The sequence below is a fragment of the Eucalyptus grandis genome, chromosome 2 (genome assembly GCF_016545825.1).
Source record: "Eucalyptus grandis isolate ANBG69807.140 chromosome 2, ASM1654582v1, whole genome shotgun sequence".
NCBI classification, from domain to species: domain Eukaryota; kingdom Viridiplantae; phylum Streptophyta; class Magnoliopsida; order Myrtales; family Myrtaceae; genus Eucalyptus; species Eucalyptus grandis.
The window spans coordinates 5,630,046-5,651,167 of NC_052613.1; the positions used below are offsets into that span (position 1 = coordinate 5,630,046).

General features: G+C 37.4%; 1 protein-coding gene across 1 annotated transcript; it reads right to left on the minus strand.

The window, feature by feature from the left end:
- Positions 1–3,477: 3,477 nt before the first annotated feature.
- On the minus strand, positions 3,478–3,869 carry LOC104430586 (cysteine proteinase inhibitor 1-like). Its single transcript, XM_039306707.1, has 2 exons — positions 3,816–3,869; positions 3,478–3,762 (listed from the first exon to the last, which is right to left on the minus strand). The coding sequence occupies exons 1-2, from the start codon at positions 3,867–3,869 to the stop codon at positions 3,478–3,480; spliced, it is 339 nt and encodes a 112-aa protein (XP_039162641.1).
- Between the last annotated feature and the right edge of the window lie 17,253 nt (positions 3,870–21,122).

Here is a 21,122-nt window from a genome sequence, read left to right on the forward strand (position 1 = left end):
AAGCTTTTCATTGGTAGTTTGACTTATGTATTGCTATCTGTTTAGTCTTGGGATAATATTCTGAAAAGTTATAAATTCATTGTAAGGCAGCCAATTCAATCCTAATTTTTTTATAAAATTTTTCCAATTTAATTATAAAATTTTTGCCAATTTAATCATAAACTTTTTGACAATTTGCCAATGTAGATATTGTAGCCAATTTTGATTGAAAATCACCAATTTAAATGCTCACCGTCCTACGTGGTACGGCCAATGCCAATATGGACGATTTCTTTTTTTTTTTCCTGTTCTTTTATTATTTTATTATTTTTTTTCCTAATTCCTTTCACTGGTCGCCATGGCCTTGGCGATATTTGGTAGAGGTTGCCATTAGCTACAATGAGGGCTTGCAGGCCTTCACGTAGAATTAACAATGGTTGGGCAACTATCACTGAGGCCTTGACGACAAGCGGAGGAAAATAGGAAAAACAAGGAGGGAAAAAAGAAAAAAAAAAAGGAAGAGATTTAGTTTTAAAAAATTGCAAATATTGTCCATTTCAACGCTAATCATACCATATATGATGACTGGCGCTAAACTAGATTGCCACATGAGTGATTCTTGCCTAGAATTGGCTAAAAGAATTTTGTTGGAAAATCACCAAAAGGTTGAGGATTAAATTAGCCAAATTAGGAAAAGTTTATAATTGAATTGACTGTTGTACAATAGGTTTAATATTTTTTATTTTTTTTTGACAATTTTCCCTTTGGTCTTCCTTAGAGTATTAGTGATCAAGATTTCACTCAGCTGTTTATTTTGTCATGGTGCCTGCAAGTCTTCATGAACTTCTCGTCCTTCATATTTTTGTTCACTTTATATCAAGGTCCATCTAGCTTCCATCCGTCTTTTCATTTTGTACATTAGATTACGTAATAGAGATAAAATGTCATTCATATAACCCACTGGTGGGCAGCTGAATTGGTTCAGCTTTAGGCACTTTACCGCAGAGGTTTAACTCCGCAGCTTCTAACACGTTTTAAGTGGGGGATCATGGTGATGAGGTCCTATGTTAGCTTTCCCCAAGGTATTGACGCTTGGTTAGGAGTGCACCGCGCACTCTATGGGCTGTGGGCTGCCCGGCGTAAGTCCGGTGGGCTTGGTGGATCCCGAGCATAAAATATAGATATCATTCATATAAATATTTCTTGAAATGAGATTAAATTTGTAACGAGAGATAAAAGGTTTTGTCAACCTTAAATTGCCATAAAAGTTTTCCCAACAAAGCTGCTGTAATGTCTAGTAAGTTGCAAAAGCGGTCCGAGAAACTTTAATAGTCGAGGTCCTTTAAGTAGAGGTAATTGTGGCGTCTCGGGAACTTTCATTGTTGGAGACCTTTCCCACATCTTAAGGATGAAGCCCTATCTAATTAGAGGTTACATCTCCATCAATCTGCGTTGAGTGATGCAGGAGTATCGAATTCCATCGAAGACCATTTGTTGTTTGTGCAAGCAAAGGGACATTTCGGGCACAACATGATCCTATAGAAGCAATGAGAGGAAAGCGTCCGGAATGGAGTCTCAATAAGTTGAAGAACAAAGGCACTTTCAGCTGATTTAAAAGCTGAAGGGTAGCTTCCAAATTTAAGTTGAACCCCTAATTTGATGTTTCCTAAGTTATTGTGTCTTAATCTCTCTCTAAATAAAAGTGCATTCTCTATTGTTTGTATGCAGAGTTTTGATTTGATAATGCATTAGAATTTTTCTTAAGTGAATTATAACCTTAAACCCCTTTGGTTCTTTACCTAGTTCAATGGTCGTGAACCTTAAATTCCTTTATCATTGGCTGATGGAAAAATAATTTATACCTTGACAGTGAATTCTTCCATCCCAAAGTTCTTTTCCCACAAACATATCGAACACTTCCATTTCGTCAAATTCGTTAAGCTACTTCACGCAAACTCACCACGCATTAGTGAGAGAGAGTCTGGAAATGTTAAAGGAAAATACTAAATACGTGGCGATGGTTCTGGATTTCGTTAGGTAAAATTAATCGTGACACAGAAATATACATGCTCATGTATTATATAATCTGTTCATCAAATCGTAAATTTTCATTTTTTTTTGTCATATTATATCATGAGTCAACTCCAAGCACTAGCTTAAATCCACTTTTTCAGTTCAATCAAAGGAAAATTACGCGTCACAACTGGGGTATCCTCCAAAGTCCAAAAATTGCTTTCTTGGAGCTGACTCCAAGCGACGGATTTGAGAATGAGATCTCACGCTCTTTGAAATGTAAGATCGTACTCGTCTCATTTTATTTCTTGATTAGATCCTTGGGTTTAGTAGCTACAAAATATAGTCAAGTCGATAAAGTACGTTCTGATTTTTAGGTAGGGTGCTCGACAAAATCCAGAGACCAAAACCCAAGAATAAAGATGTGAGACCATCTGCATTCAATGGATTTTATCCCAAAAAAACAGTGGAGAAAAGAAATCGCAGGCAGAATTTTCGAAGGATCGTGAGGGATGAGCAATAGCGACGGGAAATGACAGTGTTTTCGACAGATGGACCGCACAAACGTTAGAATGGTTCGTCTTGCTGTCCATCACCGATGAACAAGTCGCAAGTGGTCGTGAAAAGGATGAATCTGGAACGCCTTCGTCGTGTGGCTTCCGTCACAGCTTGAGCTCTCCTCTTCTTAGGGTTTTGCCAATTAAGCAGGCACCTCAATTCAACTCCCAACAGCACAACTCTCAGAGCTAGGAAAGGAATCATTAGACCATTTTCGGTGACGGATTTACTTACGAGAATGAATGACGCTAAACTTGTTATCCACTTAGCCTCGATCAAAAGAAAATTTCTCGCCTCTGTAATACTTTTTGCCAAAGTTGCAACAAATGTGTGCGATAGTCGTCGTTGCCATGTGCGTCTTTGGGTGACGATGACTAACGCATGGGTCACCGTCCTCCTGGCCATCACCTTGTGGCAATGGTCGCTAGCCATAGACAGGCCATAGACAACACGGTACTTTCTAAATCTCGGGAGAAGATTTATTTAATGAAATTAACAAATACTAAATCCTATTTATTTCACGAAAAATGAATAATTTCAAATTTATGTTTTCAAAAATAATTGCATGAATTATCTACAAAAATAAATGAACAACTCAAATATTAAACATAAATTATTATTAATAATAATATTTTTTATTAGCTAATTATTTCACGAAACAAACGGGGCAAACTTCCGGAATTTCATTTTCTTTGCGATAACCTAATTTATGAATCATTGAAATTTATCTGCTTTCCCATTCCCAATTCCATCCAATAGTGAGATCCACGGAAAAAAAAAGAAAAAGAAAAAGACAGACATATCTATTTCAAAGGGAGCACCAAACAAGTTCCATTCCTCAATTTAGTATGGCAGCTTTATCATCAAATTACTGAAAATGTGGTACGTCTAGGGATGATTATTAACAGGTAAGACGAAACGACGACCTCACGCCTTGCCCGGAACGGCCGTAAACGAAGTGAGACGCCTGGAATGCTCCCACGGCTTGTCCCAAACGACGACCTCGAAGCTCTTCGTGTCGGCCCCATCCTTGACCTCGACGACGAGCCTGTAGTTCGCCCCCGACACGACCTGCGTCTCGCCCTTCATCACCTTCACCAGCACCAGACCCGTATTGGCCTCGTCATTGTGCGCCTTGATGGCGAACTCAGCGATCCCCCTCACGTACGGGTCGCTCAGGTTCTTTATCGGCCTCCACCCCCCGACCAGCGCCTCCGGGGAACCCCGACCAGCGCCTCCGTGCGGGTGGCACCGGAGGCTGAGACTTGGAGGAGGAGGACGGCGGCAGCAGCAGCAGCAGCGAGGATGACGAATCTCATCTTCGGAGGTTTTTTAGTAACTGCTTTCTAGGGTCTTCTCTGGCTTTGAAGTGGAATGCCTATCGCGAATGTTTTTATAGGTGGTGGGAACGTGTATTTACTATTTAGATTTTGTAAACAAGAGAAAGAACTCATCCCATTTTGCTTTTGGGCCAGCTAAGAATTTTCGTTGACTGAAAACAGTTCTGGATCTGCTGCTAATTTAAGGATTATATTATAATGCTTTTAATTATCTTGCTTAAAAGGTGAGCTATAAGAACCCTTTCTTTTAACCGACATGCTTTTCGGGCCATGACACATGTGTCACGGTCTATGATTCTCTCATACCCGTGAACCCTTGAGAGTAAAGCTTGGGTTATCAAGTGAAGAGCGAGGGCGTAGAGAAGATGAACACAACTGGTTTGTGGAAGTGACGTCAAGACGATTGGTGCTAAGAATTTTAGGATAGAAAGATAATATTATTTAGGAGTTCTAAATGCGAGGTTGACCTCCCGTGCACAAACTAGTCAGAAGCTAATCGGGAGCTGATGCCACTCCTGATGAGGCCATGACAAGTCGAAATCAGTTGTTGAGCCTAAAGAGGGTTGTTCTCTTGCTCGATGAACTAGACGTCCAAGCAAAGCTGAGTATGGTATGATCTCATATAAAAGAGCTATTTGTCTATTGTTCATTGGAACAATTATAGAAGGAAGGCTAGTCTGGCGAATTAATCCACGGCCAAGGAAAATACCAACTTGTGACACATACACAACAGTGAGGGGATTTCTAGCCTCAGATTTCATGGCAAGGTCTTAATTGATTTCATGCTTTGAGAGATTAATGAGCTCTTTCAATTTAGCAGTCACTTCTATGCTGGAAGCCACAATCAACGTTACGGAATAGGTAACATTAATCGCCACATGGAAATATTTATATTAATGTATTTTTAAGTGGAGTTTTTTTTTTTTTTGGTCTGAAAAGTGGAGTTTAGATCACTATTTAGACTAGTGTATTCTCCTCTATTTATCGGACGACATAACCAGTCAACTTCAATGCATTAGCTCAAGTCATCTTCCTAATTCAATCAATGGCAAACTATGCACATCGGAACCGAAGGGACTCTCCAAAGTCTAAAAATCGCTGTCTTGGAGCCTAACTCCAACCGACGAAGATGAAAATGAGATTTCGCGCTCTTTGGAATATAAGATTGTGTTCTTTCATTTCCATGAAGTTCTTGAGTTTAAGTAATCTTCTTAATTTAGTCAAAGGCAAATTATACACGTCGGAACCAAGGGCCTCTCCAAAGTCCAAAAATTGCTTCCTTGGAGCTTGACTCCAAGCGAGGAAATTGAAAATGAGATCTTATGCTCTTCAGAAAATAAGATGGTTGTTCTTTCATTTTATTTTTCAATCAAGTCCTCGAGTTCAGTAGTTATAGAATAAAATGGAGTGGATGAAGTATGTCGGTAATTTTTGGCAGGACACGAGGTAAAATCCATAAATCAAAAACCCTTAAAATAAGATGGGAGCTTGCCTGTACTCGATCGATTTTATCCGGAAACAGTGTGCGGAGAAAAGAAATCGTAGCAGATTTTTTGGCTGGTACAAGGGATGAGCAAATGGCGGCAGGAAACGACAGCGTTTACGACAGATGGATCGCACAAACGTGAGAATGGCCCCGTCTTGTCGTCCACTTCCGATGCAAAAGTAGCACGTGGTCGCGGAAAGGATGGATCTTGGAGCGTCATCACAGCTTCATCTCTTTTTTAGGGTTTGACCGCTCGTTGTCTTTATTGGACTTGACGTCTAAATTTGAGCTTCTGAACGAGCCAAACTTTGATTTGGTGGAGTCCAATTGACGTGGCGTCGAAGAGTAGCTTAATATGATTATGAGGTTGAAGATGGGATTTTGGAATGGTCGCGTGGCCAAATAGAGGCAAAAGATACAAGGTCGGAGCGATTGAATTGAGCCCAACCGAGCAAGCACTTAGTGATGTTTGGATTTGCGATTGATTTCCAGCTGCCACGCAGTTCTATTCAAGTCCCAACAGCTGCTAGAAAGAGGTAGTAAAGGTGAAAAAGAGTTCATCTACAAAAAGATATAGAGATGATAAGCTCAACCGGGATCTTTATATAACTCCAAGTCAAAATTCATAATCATTCGCTCGTTTTAGTTTTCAAAAGATTGGTTGCTCGGTGCTTAACCATTTCCGATGAAAAATCACAATATTGCACGTGTAATCCATTTTTGAAAAGAGAAAATAAGAGAAGAAAAGTATTGGTGAGATTTTAAATTTCAAGAAAAATAATAAAAGGACCACTCTTGAGGTTATCCTAATGTGTAAACAAAGTTATCATGTACATGATAAGAATTTACAAACACAAATTTGTGTTTCAAAACATGCCAGACCCCAGCATTAGACAAAGAACAATCAACAAGATGATTCGCCCAAAAACTTACTAATTAGTTTTTTTGAAGCACTCTCAATAGACCTACCTTCACCAGAATGTTTGACTTAATAAGCTATGAGCAAAGTAATATTAATTAACATCAATACAATGAAGAACTTCAAATTGACACGTTTGTGATAAATTTACCAAAAATTAATATATTCGTGGAAAATTTAACCTCCATTAGTTTCCATTTAATTTTATCACTAAATACACTCTAACTTGTGCCATGAAAATTGTATCCGTACTTCATATTTGATCATATTATTATTATTATTATTATTATTATTATTATTATTATTATTATTATTATTATTATTATTATTATTATTATTATTATTATTATTATTATTATTTATTATTATTATTATTATTATTATTATTATTATTATTATTATTATTATTATTATTATTATTATTATTATTATTATTATTATTATTATTATTATTATTATTATTATTATTATTATTAGTAGGATTTTGTTAAAAAGTGCTTTCACGCACTATTTTTCTCGTGTTATTCGTAATTGACGTTTTAGACACCAAAATATTTTCTATTAGTTATGCTTAACATGTACTCTAGAGGCATCGATTAACAAAACCATTCTTATTATGAAAAAAAAGATACTTTTTCCGGTCTTTGGAGAAAATTTGTTCGAAGAATTGAACAATATTTACCACATGATCCTCAAACTTCGTAAATTTCGTTTTCTTCTATATAATATGGTTTTGATTTTAGTGAAATTCATTAATTTCAACACTCTCATGTTCAGTCTATTCCCTCTTCTTGCGTATATCCATTGGCCACGAGTCTTGCTTTATTTCGTACGACTTTCCCTTTCTCGTTCATCTTGTTTCGAACACCCATTTGGCTCCAATAACAGTTTTCCTTTTGGTTTGGATGTCAATTCCCAAACATCATTTATCTGAACTGTCTCGAGTTCTTCTTGCATAGCTTCAATCCAGCTTTCATTGGATAAAGCTTCTTCTATGCTCTTTGGTTCAATTTCGAGACGAGTGCCACAAAGACTAGACTCTTCTCGCCTTTTGGATCTGGTGCGAATTCCTTCATTCATTTCGCCGATTATAAGATCTTTGGGATGACTGGACTTATGCTTCCAGTTATTTGTTGATTTGTCTGGTTGATGATCTCTTTCTTTATTTGGTTCTTCACTAACAACCTGATGCTGGTTTTCAAGAGTCCGAGATGCTTCTTGAGTTGTAGACTTTGGAGGGTGCAGGTAGGTTGATTCTTCTTGATGAGTCGACTTGATTCATCTTGCATTGAGTCTTGAAATTTGACATTCATTGACTCCTCTACGAATGGCTCTTCTTGTTATAGACTCGTAAGCTTTGCTTGATATAGAATATCCAAGGAAGATACCTTCATCGATCTTTCTTCAAACTTACCAACTCGATCTTTTGCATTTTCAATATAAAACATTTGCAACCAAATACATGAAAGTATGAAACAATAGGCTTCTTTTCTTTGAATAACTCATAAGGGGTTTTACAAGAATAGATCTTAAGAAGACTCTATTGATGATATAGCAAGCTGTTGAAATAGCTTCAGCCCAAAATTGAGAAGAAATTTTACTTTCAATTAAAAGAGTTCTAGCCATTTCTTGAAGAGATCTGTTCTTTCTTTCCACAACTCCATTTTGCTGAGGAGTATACGGAGAGGAAAACATATGCTTACTGCCGATTCATCACAGAATTTTGTAAAATCTTGATTTTCAAATTCACCTCCATGATCTGTTCTTATACTAGAGATAACACAACCTTTTCATTTTGAACCTTTTTAGCAAATTTTTCAAAATACGAAAAGGTTTCGGACTTACTTGAAAGGAAATATACCCAAGTAAAACGGGAGTAATCATCAACAATTACTAGGCAATATTTCTTACCCCCAATACTCGAGTTCCGGTTGGTCCGAAGAGATCCATATGCAACAACTGTAGAACATGATTAGTAGAGACATGATTTATTGGCTTAAAAGAATTTCTTACCTGCTTTCCCAGAATACATGGAGTGCATGAATCGGTCTTTTGGTATGGCAATTTTGGTAGACCTCGAACAAGCTGCTTTGATGATATTTTGGCTAATTGCTTCATATTGACATGTCCAAGCTTTTTGTGCCATAAGCTTGCTTCGTCTTGAATTGAGATAAGACATTGCGATTCATTTGGTTTCACATCCAGAAGATAGATGTTTCCATGTCTTCGACCCTTAAAAGATTGAGTAGAGTCTTTACGATTCGGAACATGTTCCTTCTTGAAAGGAGATCTTGAAACCAAGTATCACACAATTGACTAATGCTGAGAAGATTGTAATTGAGTCCTTCCACTAAGGAAACATTACTTATTGTGAGAGTTCCAATTTTCACGGTTCCAAATCCCACAATACTTCCTTTGCTGTTTCCTCCAAATGAAACTTTTCCACCATTTACTTGAGCAAGCTTTATAAAGTAATTTGAGTCTCCGTCATGTGTCTTGAGCATCTTTGTCAAGATACCACTTTGTTTCTTGATGGAGACCTGCATTTAACAAAGAGTCTCAAGCTTTCTTTGGTACCCAAATTTTCTTGGGTCCTTTGGTGTTAGTAAGATAAACAGTATTAGCCCATACTTTCTTAATAGGTTTCCATACCATAGGACACTCTTTTTCAAAGTGATCCGAACATTTGCACTTAGAACATCCGAGAGCATTTCTACCTACGGGTTTTACAAAGACTTTCTTGAAGTGATTTTTGTAAACCTCACTCGAAAGCCTTTTCTTAATTCTTTCTTTTACTTTAGGAAAATCAATCAAGGGAATTGTTTCTTTGTCATACCTAGACCGGACTTATTGAAGTAAGGTCTTTGTCTTTGAAAAGAATTTTCTCAAGTTTTTCAGATCCCATAGAAAATTTCTTTGATATATTAGATAAGTCTGTTTTTAAAAACGCATTTTCTTTTAAAAGATTTTCTTCATTTTCTTTAAGATTGGAAACAGAGACAAGTCTAGACTTTTAACTCTTTACGCTAAAACATTTTCCTTTTGTTTTAGAGCTGAGTTTTCCTTTTTAGTTTGGAAATACTTTTGAGAGAAGTCTTAAGACTAAAGCATAGTTCCTCAATATATTTAGAAACTTTGACAGAATTTTAAAATTACTTGCCTCAAATTCACTGCCCGAGTCCGATCCCGAGTCCGATCCAGTCCGAGTCTAATTGTGCCATCGGACATAGATTTGCATATTCATTATCACTTTCTTCACACTTAGTATCACTCCAAGTTTCAGCTTTGAGAGCTTTTCGAAATTTTCAGCTTTTCCTTTCTTCTTCTTCAAAAGAGGACGGTTGGGTCCTGATGTGTCCCTTTTTCTTGCATTCAAAGCGGACTACATCTTTGTTTGGTTCCTCATCATCAACGAGACTTGGTCTGCTGTCTTTGAAAGCCTTGTTTCTTTGAGTTGAACCTTCTTCCTTTCTGTTTAGTTTTATGAATCTTCTTATCATAAGAGCAAGCTCCTCATCGTCCATATCTTCTTGAATCAGTATCATCGAATCATCATTTGATTTTAATGCAATGGATTTCTTACCTTTTGGATCTTCATCTTCATTGATCCTTTCCACTTCATAGGACTGAAGAGTTCCAATCATCTCGTCGACGATAGTGGCATAATTCTGCGTCTCTCTTATCGAAGTCTTTATGTGATTCCAATCCCTTGAGAGTCCACGTGAGTAGCTTGTTTACCTTCATGGGATCGAAGTTGGTTGACCTTGATTTTCAAGACCATTCACAATATCTCGTAAAAACGACTAAACATGTCGATATAAATTCTCCGGCTTCATTCGAAGGCTTCGTATTGACCGAGAAGAATGTTGATTCTTGTTTCCTTCACTCGACTGTTCCTTCATAGGTGATATGCAATCTGTCCCAAACTTCTTTTGTTGTACCACAAGAAGATATTCTATTATATTTAGTTGGTGATAAAGCACAATATAAGGAATAAATTGCTTTTGCATCGAGTGTGTCTGTCTCTTGGTTATTTCTTCTGAGACATTCCATTTGGATTCTTCGGTTTCTTTTCCTCTTTCGAGAGCGATGCGGTGGTAGGAGTAATTCCTTTTTCTACAACGTCCCATTCGGAGGATCCTTTGATCGTAGGAAAGCTTTCATCTTGTTCTTCCGAGATGTTGTAATCCTTTCCATCAAAGTAAGGTGGTCTGGTATTGCTTTGCCCTTCCATCAGCCCCTAGTGCTAGCATACTAGCCATGGATCTTTTACTATGAAGTAAAACACTTCAAATAAAGTAAGTACACTGGCTCGATACCAATTGATATTGCTAGTATAAACACCTAGGGGGGTGAATAGGCGCACAAACAATTTTTCTCAAATTCGGACGCAATTCTTAGCATTGAAATACGATCGAGGTAGAGAGAGTAAGGAAGAGAAAATCAAACACAGGATTTATAGTGGTTCGGCTTATTCCAAGCCTACGTCCACTCTTTCCGCACCGACAGACCCACCGGCTGGATTTCACTATGATCAAAAGATAAGTTACAGCACGGCTTTGCCTTGATTCCATAGTGTAGATGTTCTATCACACCTCCTCAAGGTCTCTCACAAATATAGACTCTCTTTTTGTATATAAGTATTCGCTCAAGAGATTTATCTAAACAAATAGGAGCTCAGACTTTGGAATTCTTCTATCGCACACTCTCCTTAAACAACTAATAATGTCTTCCTTATATACTCCTTTATGCCATCATACCCGTTGGCACTTTCCAAAGGAATTCCTCCAATCTACCCGTTGACGGAATCAATTAGGAAGATCGTTCGAGCTATTAAAGGAACGCGTTGATAGCCCATCAATCTGTTCGCCCATACAATCGGGATCTCGGTTTCCATAAGCGAGAACCTTCCAATAATATTTAGACAATCATCGAATCTTGATCATTGAATCAATCTTGATCAATCAAAAGATTCGATACGTTTTTCTCCAGCCACGAGATCTTCTCCGGATGATAAGGTTAAATCTGAACAAAACATCCAGGTTTGAGATAACCTTTCTTCAACGGATCGAGAGGCGTCGGTGAGGATAGACTTTGAGTCTTGAGTCGTTGTTCGGAAGTCTTGGACTTTAAGCGACAGAGTCTGAGACCTTCGACTAGACCGCGGAAACATTTTGTCAACTTCAAAAACTCTTCACGAGGATTTCTCCAACAATATTCTCCCTACAAAAGGGAAAACAAGGAAAAATAATAAATTTAAGTCTACCACTTTTGATTTCAATAGGAATTTTATGGACAGTTTCGCCTTTCTAGAGAAAATGATGGATTTCGTCATAATGTGGAGTCACCCCCACAAGAAAAGAAAATCTTTGACTTGGAAATAATACTCCTAAGTTGATAGGTTTATCAAGCCTCGTTGTAAGTGAAAATTTTAAATAAGGATCTAAAGTAGGGCCGCTTTTTCAAAAAAAGGATGAAGGTGGATTTTATTTTAAATAAAACTCTTAAGTGATCAATTTAGTTTCAAATAATGGCTTAAACTCACAAATCCGCGTAATCTTGTCCATGTTTAGGGGCATTCTTGTCCAAATACAATTTTTTTTTCGTTCTTCTTTCTCCCTTTGTTTTGTGGTTTGTGTTTTTTTTTTTTCTTTTCTTCTTTTTCATTCTTTCGTCTTCCTCACGCCTCCTTCGCTTTGACTCGCGTCCATCTTTGACGCCCCCCTCTCCACCATCTCGTCGTATGACCAGGCAAACTTTTCTTCAGAGCAAGCCATTACAAAAGTGATTCCTTCAACCCGAGATTTATCGCAAATTTTTAAGTAATGTGAGTGTCTTCCTTCTAGGCACGTATGCACCCTGAAGATGTTCGATGAAATGCCTGAATGGATCTGTTTAGCTTTAATAATGGATAATTTCACACTCCTTCCTTTCTGATGTGATGATGCCATTGTCCAGGGCTTCAATACATAATATCGCTCGATGGAGAGAAGGTTTTAAGCAAAATAGGAATGGGCAAAGAAGACTGCTACTTTTGGAAGCAGCTATGCAAGGCCTTGCTAGCCACATACATGCTCATTGGTGTCGTATGGCTCGACAATGAAACATCGCCCCTAGGATGGCGCACGCTATAGCCTCGGCTGACAGAAAAGAAAGAGCCCGCTCACTTGACGAGTGGCAACAATTTATCTAGGCGATGAAGAAACCATGGAAGAGTTCGATACCAAGAGGTATGATTGGCACAACTATTGATCCCGAGGGGTTTGTTGAAGCTGATGAAGATGCTTGTAACTAGAGAACGATAAGTTTCAGCAAGAAGTTATAAGCTGTGGTTTAGGATGAGAAATGAAAGTCGTTGTGGAGCTGCAACAAAACTTGTCTGAGATTGTGTGAATTAAGAGTGTTTGAGAACATGTTATGAAGTAAAAGCACTTTGAGCAAATTGGTAGTGTTGAATTTGATTATAAAGTTTGAGCATTCTTGGCCAGCCTCTTATCTAGCTTTCCACATCTTTGCTTTGCTTAAAATCATTGCTATTGATAACAGTTTGTTGATGTCATCTGGATTTTGATTTATTTGGCTACAACGTCGCCAATTGAGTTGAGAAAGTTTTTGTAAAATTAAACTACTAAAAAGAGATTAGAGTCACTATCAACTAGTATTAGGCTATTGCTTCAGGAAATTCTTGAGAATAATGCTTCATCAATAAGTTAGATTGAAACATTACATTTGCGTGATATAACAAATTCAAAGATAAAAGTATTAGAAAGCATTCATGTTAAGTGCCATGGAGGCCACAAAAACTCGGACCACTAGTGCAAACCACAATAATGAACTAGACAGGTAGATTGAACTGGCGGTGATTTTCAGTGCTAGTAACTAAGGCGATATTCAGCAGCTACCAAACTATGAGATTTGTACTTAACATCGATTTTTTTTTCACTCCAAGAAAATTAATCGTAAAGAACAAGAGAGACAATGAACTGATTATAATCGATCCTAGCTTTACACTTCTGAGAATAAGTGCAGTTTGTCTCTATTACATTAACTTAACAAATGAAGAATTGGCAATAGCTTCACAGAATTCTTTCCAGCGAACAGCCTACATCCTTTCTGATTAACTTCTAGAGTCATTGATGGAGCAAGATAGAAGGTCGCAAGCCATTGTCAATGTTATGTTCATATGATTATGCACTCTTGTTCTTAGCAGTAACACTATAACTCCTCTTAAGCCTCTGGCGAATATTACCAATTGGCTCATCTTCCTTGGCAACATCTTTTTGCTCTTGCAGAGACTCAGCAACCACTAACTCTCCAGCTACACAACTACTCCCTTTAGTGACATGACTTCTCTCAACTCCAAAATCCATCAAACTCCATGGACTCTTAAGTCTTCCACCGGCCTAGTAACCACAATTCCTATTTTGCTCAACATCTTCTCAGCATCGAGCGATTTGATATATTGAAGCCCTGGAATGGTTTCATCACATCAGAAAGAAAGAAGTGTGAAGTTATCCATTCTTAAAGAGAAACAGACCCATTTAGGCACGGTTGAATCTCACTTGCTCTGGCTTTGTTGAATCTTTTACGAATCATTTTGAGGAGCGAAACTTAGAATCTCCAACGAGCTCGGTTCTGCTGTAATGGCTTGTTCCGAAGAAGAGCTGGTTCTAATCATATGATGATATGGCAGAGAGTGAGGGGGGCTGATGATGGTGTAAACATGGAGGCGAGCTAGAGCGAAGGATCACGAGGGAGATGGAGAATGAAAAAAAAAAAAAAGAAAAGAAAGAAAAACAGGAAAAGAAAAAAATATACTCAGACGAGATTGCCCCTGGACAAGATTGGATAGTTGGTGAGGTCATACCCTTTATTAAGAAGAAAATTAACCACTTGAGATCCTCATTTGAAATAGAATTAGCCACTTGAGACTTTTATTTGAGATTATGTCCACTTTAGGTAATTTTTTGAAAAAAAAATGTGTCACTTTATGCTATTATATGAAATTTTCCCTTATTGTAATGATATTTGGGAAATTGAAGATTTATCTTTATCCTTTTAAATTGATCACCAGGAAAAAAACATCACAAAATAAATCTCCCTTCATCCAATAAAGGGTAGTTATTAACTGATAAAGCATTAACTTATTGACACTTTTAAACCTGACAAATAAAGATTATCCCAGTGTCATATAGTTATATAAACAGCATAATCACATTACTCTTACCCAGAGAGAGCTCTAAAGTACTATGAATCGTCATTCCACTGAAATCATATTAAACATGAACGTCAAGAGTTATACTATATTCTTAACTATGGCAATCAGAATCTGTATACAAAAGGAAACCAATAAAAACAAGGAGAAAAAATTTTGGTCCAATATTTTCAATTTCAATTGGATTCTTATGCAATTTCGTCTCTTTAGGCAAAATGAGGAATTTAGTCATAAAAGGAAGTCATAATGGCCCCACACGAAAAGAAAATCCCGACATTGAAATAACAGCCCATAGTTGGTTCTTTCATCAAGTTTTATGGTAATACTATTTCAAAAGTTGAGGATTTATCTTTCCTTTATCGGTTGATTATTAATTGAAAAACAAACCCTCGAATAAATTTTCCTCCATCCAGAAAAGGACAATTATCAATAGATATATTATTAACTTCTTGATGCTTTCTTACCTAGCAAATGAAGATTTTCCCAGTGTTATACATCTATATAAACAGCAGAATCACATTAAACCTGTCCCAAAGTACAACAAAAATACTACGAATTGTCACTCCATTGAAAACAAATCAAACATGAATTTCAAGAGTTATACTGTATTAGTGATGTTGGTGGCGACAATGGCATCGCAGCCTCGCAGGCAATAGTCACTGAAGCGAAGTCTTATGATTTTTGTAGTGTCCTTTGCAAGTTAAGATGTGCTGTGATCCCTAAACCGCAGGCCTGCATTGCTCAATGCGTACTAGACTGCCTTGATGATCCGCAGGTGGTTGAGACACTCGAAGGCCAATGCAATCTTGATTGCTTGACGTCCAAATGTTCCGACCTCCATTCTGGTACGAAAGCAAAAGCTTCACCTTTCAAATAGAACATTTGGTTTTTTACTCATATTATGTTACATGGTATTTCATGTACTTTGTTTTGTTGCAGACGCCAAGAAAGCTGAAGGTTGTGCCAATTCGTGCTCAAAAGGTTGCAAGAAATCTTGATCTACTCAAGAGCGTGGAGGATCGTATTCACAATTGAAGCCAAATAATAAAGTGTTTACCCGTTTCATTAATTTTCATTGGGCGTCTAATCAATTTCATTGTGCTGAGTTGATTGATCAATGAAAGATATTTGCTGATTCTTTTTTCGATTGAGACTATTGTATTCATAACTCAAAATGATGCAGAGTTATATAATTTTCATGACAGAACAAATTGAAACAGAGCAAGAAACTAAAAAGGAAAGCTAAATCCAAAAAACAAAGAGGACCAACAGAGCATCAGCAAAGTTAAGAACATACTCTTTCCATAAGAATAAATCTATCAAGTAAAATTAATAGTCAATTATTGATCTCGTGTCTTTATCAATGATGAGCATACATTGGAAATTCGTTCTTCAATAATTAGGAGATTGCCAATTTGTGGTGTGTGCCTAGATTCGGCTTCCTCTATACCATCGTTGTACAGAGACAACCAAAATAAGTTGAACAAACACATATCCAACATGTAAGTGAGCAAATCTTCATAATTCAATGAGACGCAAAAACTCCTATAATTATCATTGAAGTTGGATGCAGAGAACCTATATACGAAAAGACGTGTCGTTTCGTGTGTCTGTGTCAGTGTTACATAGGCAGTAAGTAGAGAAATAAAAAAAGAGAGGAGTGATGGCCTAAAACATAAAAAAGAAAGCCATTTAATACATAAGGAGCTTTTAATTTTTAGGTATATATTTGATTTAAAAGCAGCCTGTCTTATAACCAGAGCGACTCCTGTTTTTTTAACTTTTACCCTTTTGTACATATCGAGAAATCGCTCTTCATATTTTGTTTAGCATAAAATGTTTGGATCCTTTCAACATATTCAAATTTCCATACATAAGATCGTATATTTTAGTTTCAAAATGTCAAAAACAACTTAGAAGTGCAAGTGGACATTTTTTTTTAATGCATAGAAGATTGAACCATTTTCGATGTACCAATGCATATAGCATAAATTCTACTATTGGCATCACTAAATTCATACAATTTCACGTAGGAGAGATCTAGGGTTTTGATTTGCATATAACACAATTCATGAGATTGTAAATGAGGCATTTCATTGGCCCGGTCTTTACCATTATAAGATGGACTCCCTTACCCTAATGTACATATAGATGCTCAAAGTCAGCTTCCTCCGGAGTTAATTCCTCTTACATTGCTTAAATTAGTGTCCACTAGAAAAAAGTGGATTCCCACGCAGAAAACTATACTTAAGTGCTTTTATTATTTGTTTTCCTTATCATCATACTTTTGAATTAAATATACCGCGGTCAATGTTCCATTTCATGATGCATGGGAGATTATTGTCACTAGTGATTTCAGATTATGAGTTATCAACTTGTTAAAGATAATCTGGGTCCAGGCCAGTGGGACCTACGGCGCTCATTTTAATTAAAATCTTGCAATGCTCGACTCTTAAGTACAGTGTCTTAAGATACTCATTTAGTAAATTAATTTTGTGAACTAATCTTAATAAACGTTATGTTACTCATGTTCAAATATGTATACTCTACCAAGCTACATTGTGTATTTACCAACGCATAAACTGACCAAACAATTTACATATATAATATAGATCACTTGACATATCCAGCCCGTTAATTAATGAGATTCAGTGTGATAACTGTTCAGAAAAATATCATTTTTCCAAATCTAATCCAAAATGTGAGGCGTCACGTAAAGAAAAGAAAAGAAAAAATAGAAAAAAGAAGAAGAGTGGCTTGGAAAAGGATTAGAAATCCTTACGGATAAGGTAGACATCCTACCGACCAAAAAAAAAAAGAAAAGGTAGACATCCCTTTCGCCATCGATCCCATCTCCAGTCTCTGTCCAAGTCCGATGACCACATGAGAATTATTAGGTCATTTCCTACGTAGTAAGGCGCGTTTGGTAACGATTTTGTTAGGAAGGCTCGATTCGACTAGAAATAATTATTTTTGATTGTTAATCGATTCGAGTAAAAAGTGCGTTTGTAGCTGTTCAAAATTTTGATTCTGGAATAGAATTGCGTTTGGCACCGTATTAATTGATTATGTTCCAAATTAATTTCTTTTGATTTTTAAATAAATTTTAAATAATTTCTTTACTTTTTTCTTTTCTTTTTCCTTTTTTCCCCCTTTTTTCCTATTCTTCTTCTTCTTTATTTGGCCGGTCCTCGCCGGTGGCCAGGCGAGCCTCACCGGGCAGGCTCGGGCGAGGCTTGCCTAGCCACCGCCGAGGCTCGACCTCGCCCGATCGGGCGAGGCCGAGCCTCGCCTAGCCGCCGGCGAGGCTCGACCTCGCCCGTCCGGCGAGGCCGAGCCTCGCCCAGCCGTCGGCGAGGCTCGCTGGCCACCGGCGAGGCTCGCCCAGCCTGCCGTGGCGGGTTGGCCTCGCCGGTGCCGGGCGAGGCCGGCTCGCCACGGCGAGCTCGCCGGACCTCGCCCTGGCCCGGCGAGCCTCCGGCGACTGGCGGCGGACTGGTGACCGGCGGCGGACCGGCGGCGGCGGCGAGCGGCAGCGGGCGATGGCGAACAGCAATCGAGATGTTGAAAGAGAAGAACAAGGGTTTTACCGTTTTGATTCTTTTTCGATTCTCGGACGTAGAATCAAATTTTTTTTTTTTTATTCTCAAATCTTGTCCAAAATCGTTCTCCGGGAACAAAAAGTTTACCAAACGCGATTCGTCGTCCCAAAGCGATTCAGGAACAAAAATCAGAATTTGGCACTGTTTTTACAATCCAACACAATGTATGAATACATTTCCAATGCATACCTAAAATTCATCTATCAAAAGTTCATGTCAATACCGCTTACGCACTATTCATCACTGACTAAAGAATATGAAAAAGATTAAAATGAAAAGGTTGAACAATCACAGCATCCACTAAGTACATTTTTAACACAATATCAAACTTATTTTACCCAAATCTAGAATATAACAAATTTCAAGATTGAAATGAGTTATATATTATTACGATGTAACTAAGTTATAATAAAATTACCCATTTCATTTAAAATATCAAATAATAAATCAATAATCCAGCCCACTGATCAATCTCATCATATCACATGTTAATGGTGCAGTTCATTGACCAATCTCAAGTTATATGTTAATGGCCCATTCCATTAGACAAATTCAAGTATCTAACCATGATTGCAAATAATACCTCATGACAAAACAATTAAAATTCCTCCATTGGCTAGGTCTCCACATATATTGTCAATGGCAAGCCTACAAGGATATTAATAAATTGGTATGCATGCCACAAGCCCCTTGGTTGGTTCACAGCAATATTTAGCACCAATTGCCCGATTCAGATTTATGCAACGAACATGCTTTTTCCTAGCTTATTCTATCTTGAATCTTTACCGCTTTCAAGACACGAGTTTACAAATTCATAGAAGAGATAGTATCATTCATATGAGAAAGCTGAATACTAACTTACGAAGGTTACTCGAGCCTTCCAATGAAGCCCCGGCCAGCTGCAGCTTTGCTTTACCTCTCTCGACCTCGCTGTTATTTTCACACTGATGGTGAAGCAGCTGCGATCTTAATGAGCTAGTCGTGCCCCTGCTGCTCTGGTGTTCGACCCCGCACCCTTGACAAAGTTACTGTTGTTGTCGACACCATCAGCGCTGCACTGCAAGGTAACGATGCGATCAACCTCCTCTAGTCGAAAGCCACCGCGAGTACCTGCGGCATCAAGGAGTTTTTGCACTGCGACCATCCTTGTCCCACGACATCTCTTGCAACTATCACTGAGACTCGCTGCATCATCCTATCGGTCAATCGTGAATCCGCACCAACTAGGAGCCTTGCACCGTTATGATTGAGTCCTCACCGAGCTAAGTTTTACCATCTCTCATATATTAGAGGATAGGTTTAAAATTGATCCAAGATCGCTCGAACAAATATTTTTTGGAATAAAGAAAAAAGTATCGAAAGGACATTTGTTTAATCTAGCGTAATGAAGTCCCCAAAATCCATTAAATCTCTTGCTCGTAGAAGTAAAGTATTCTCTCATACTTGGGTTTTAGATTGGCCCGCCAATACTTAATTCGTTGTGACTCCTAAATAGATTATATTGCGTGTTGAATTGAACATAAGATGCGAAAGGAAAATCATGACGACTACCATAAGGATCATTATTGAAATGAAAAAAAAGAAAAGTATAGGCCTGATTTGAATTAACAAAAGGTTTAATACCATGAAACAACCTAAATTGATACGCATTTAACAAATTTACTCCAACCTAGCTTTTTGACTGGAAAAAACTCCAAACTGCTATACTTGTGATAAATTTGCCCAAAACTAATTTTTTTAACAATGAAAAACTCCAAACCGATATACATGTGACAAATTAACCATAAAAAATCTCAGACTAATACATTTGTGACAAATTTACCAAAATTAATTTTTGATTACTAAAAACTCCAAACTAGTACATTTGTGACAAACATATCATTCGTTAAATTGGATTAATACCACAAATAACCACAAAATCAGTACACTTGTGATAAACGGAAGTAAAATCTCAAATTGGTACACTCATCAACTGCCATGTGTTATCTAACTAAGCAATTTGATAATAAAATTTAATAGAAACTAATAGATGGTAAATTTGTCATAGATATACTAGTTTTGGGCAAATTTATCATGGTTATATCAGTTAGGGGTTTTTTGTGATCAAAATATTAGCTTTGAGTAAATTTGTCATATTTATATTGGTTTGGGATTTTTTGTGATAGAAAAATAGTTTGAGGTAAATTTATTATATATGTACCAGTTTGATATTTTTCATGGCATTAACCCAAAAAAAATAATGAAAAGGACCATTCTTGAGGTCATCCCAACATACAAACAAAGTTATCATGAACACTACAAGAATTTGCAAACACAAATTTGTCTTCCAAATTATGCCAAACCTTGGCATTAGAACAATCAACACGATGATCCTCCAAAAACTTAATGGTATTTTTGAAGCACTCTCAATTGGATCTATCTTCACTATAAAATTGGAGACGAGAAGCTATGAGAAAAGTAATATTAATTATTGATATGGGCTCCACTAAACATCCACCACAGGATTCCACGTGTCATAACACTTTAACTTGTGCATAGCCATGAAAATGACATCCCTACTTCATATATGGTCATGTCATTATTAGGAACACACGGTAAGAGTATGATACCCCTACCCAAGGAGATCACCAAGTGGAGGGCCTAACTCCAAACTCATCAACATATTTAGTTAGATTTACTTTCACTTAAAATTTTAAATCAATAAGTTATGAGTTAATTAAGATATATTAACTACTTTGCAACACACCAATTTTCTGATGTGAGATTTCTCTATGTGAGCGCATCTCAAGTTGGAGTCACCAGATTCTTTTTTTAAGATATTCACCATACACCATAACAAATAAGTGGCCCACTACCCCACCAATCTACCGCCAGCTCTGATACCATTTGCTAGGAGTGCACGGCTGAAATCTAATACATCCGCCTGAGGAGATCTCCAAGAGGGGACTCAAGCTCGAGCCTATCAACATATCCCGTTGGACGTGCCTTCACTCACAAATTTAAGCTAAAT

What these genes read in the sequence shown, in the direction of transcription:
- LOC104430586 (XM_039306707.1), bottom strand. Translation starts at nt 3,869, where the DNA reads ATGAGATTCGTCATCCTCGCTGCTGCTGCTGCTGCCGCCGTCCTCCTC. An exon ending in CCGCCGTCCTCCTCCTCCAA is followed by an intron (nt 3,763 to 3,815) that starts GTCTCAGCCTCC and finishes GGTTCCCCGGAG; the next exon opens with GCGCTGGTCGGGGGGTGGAG.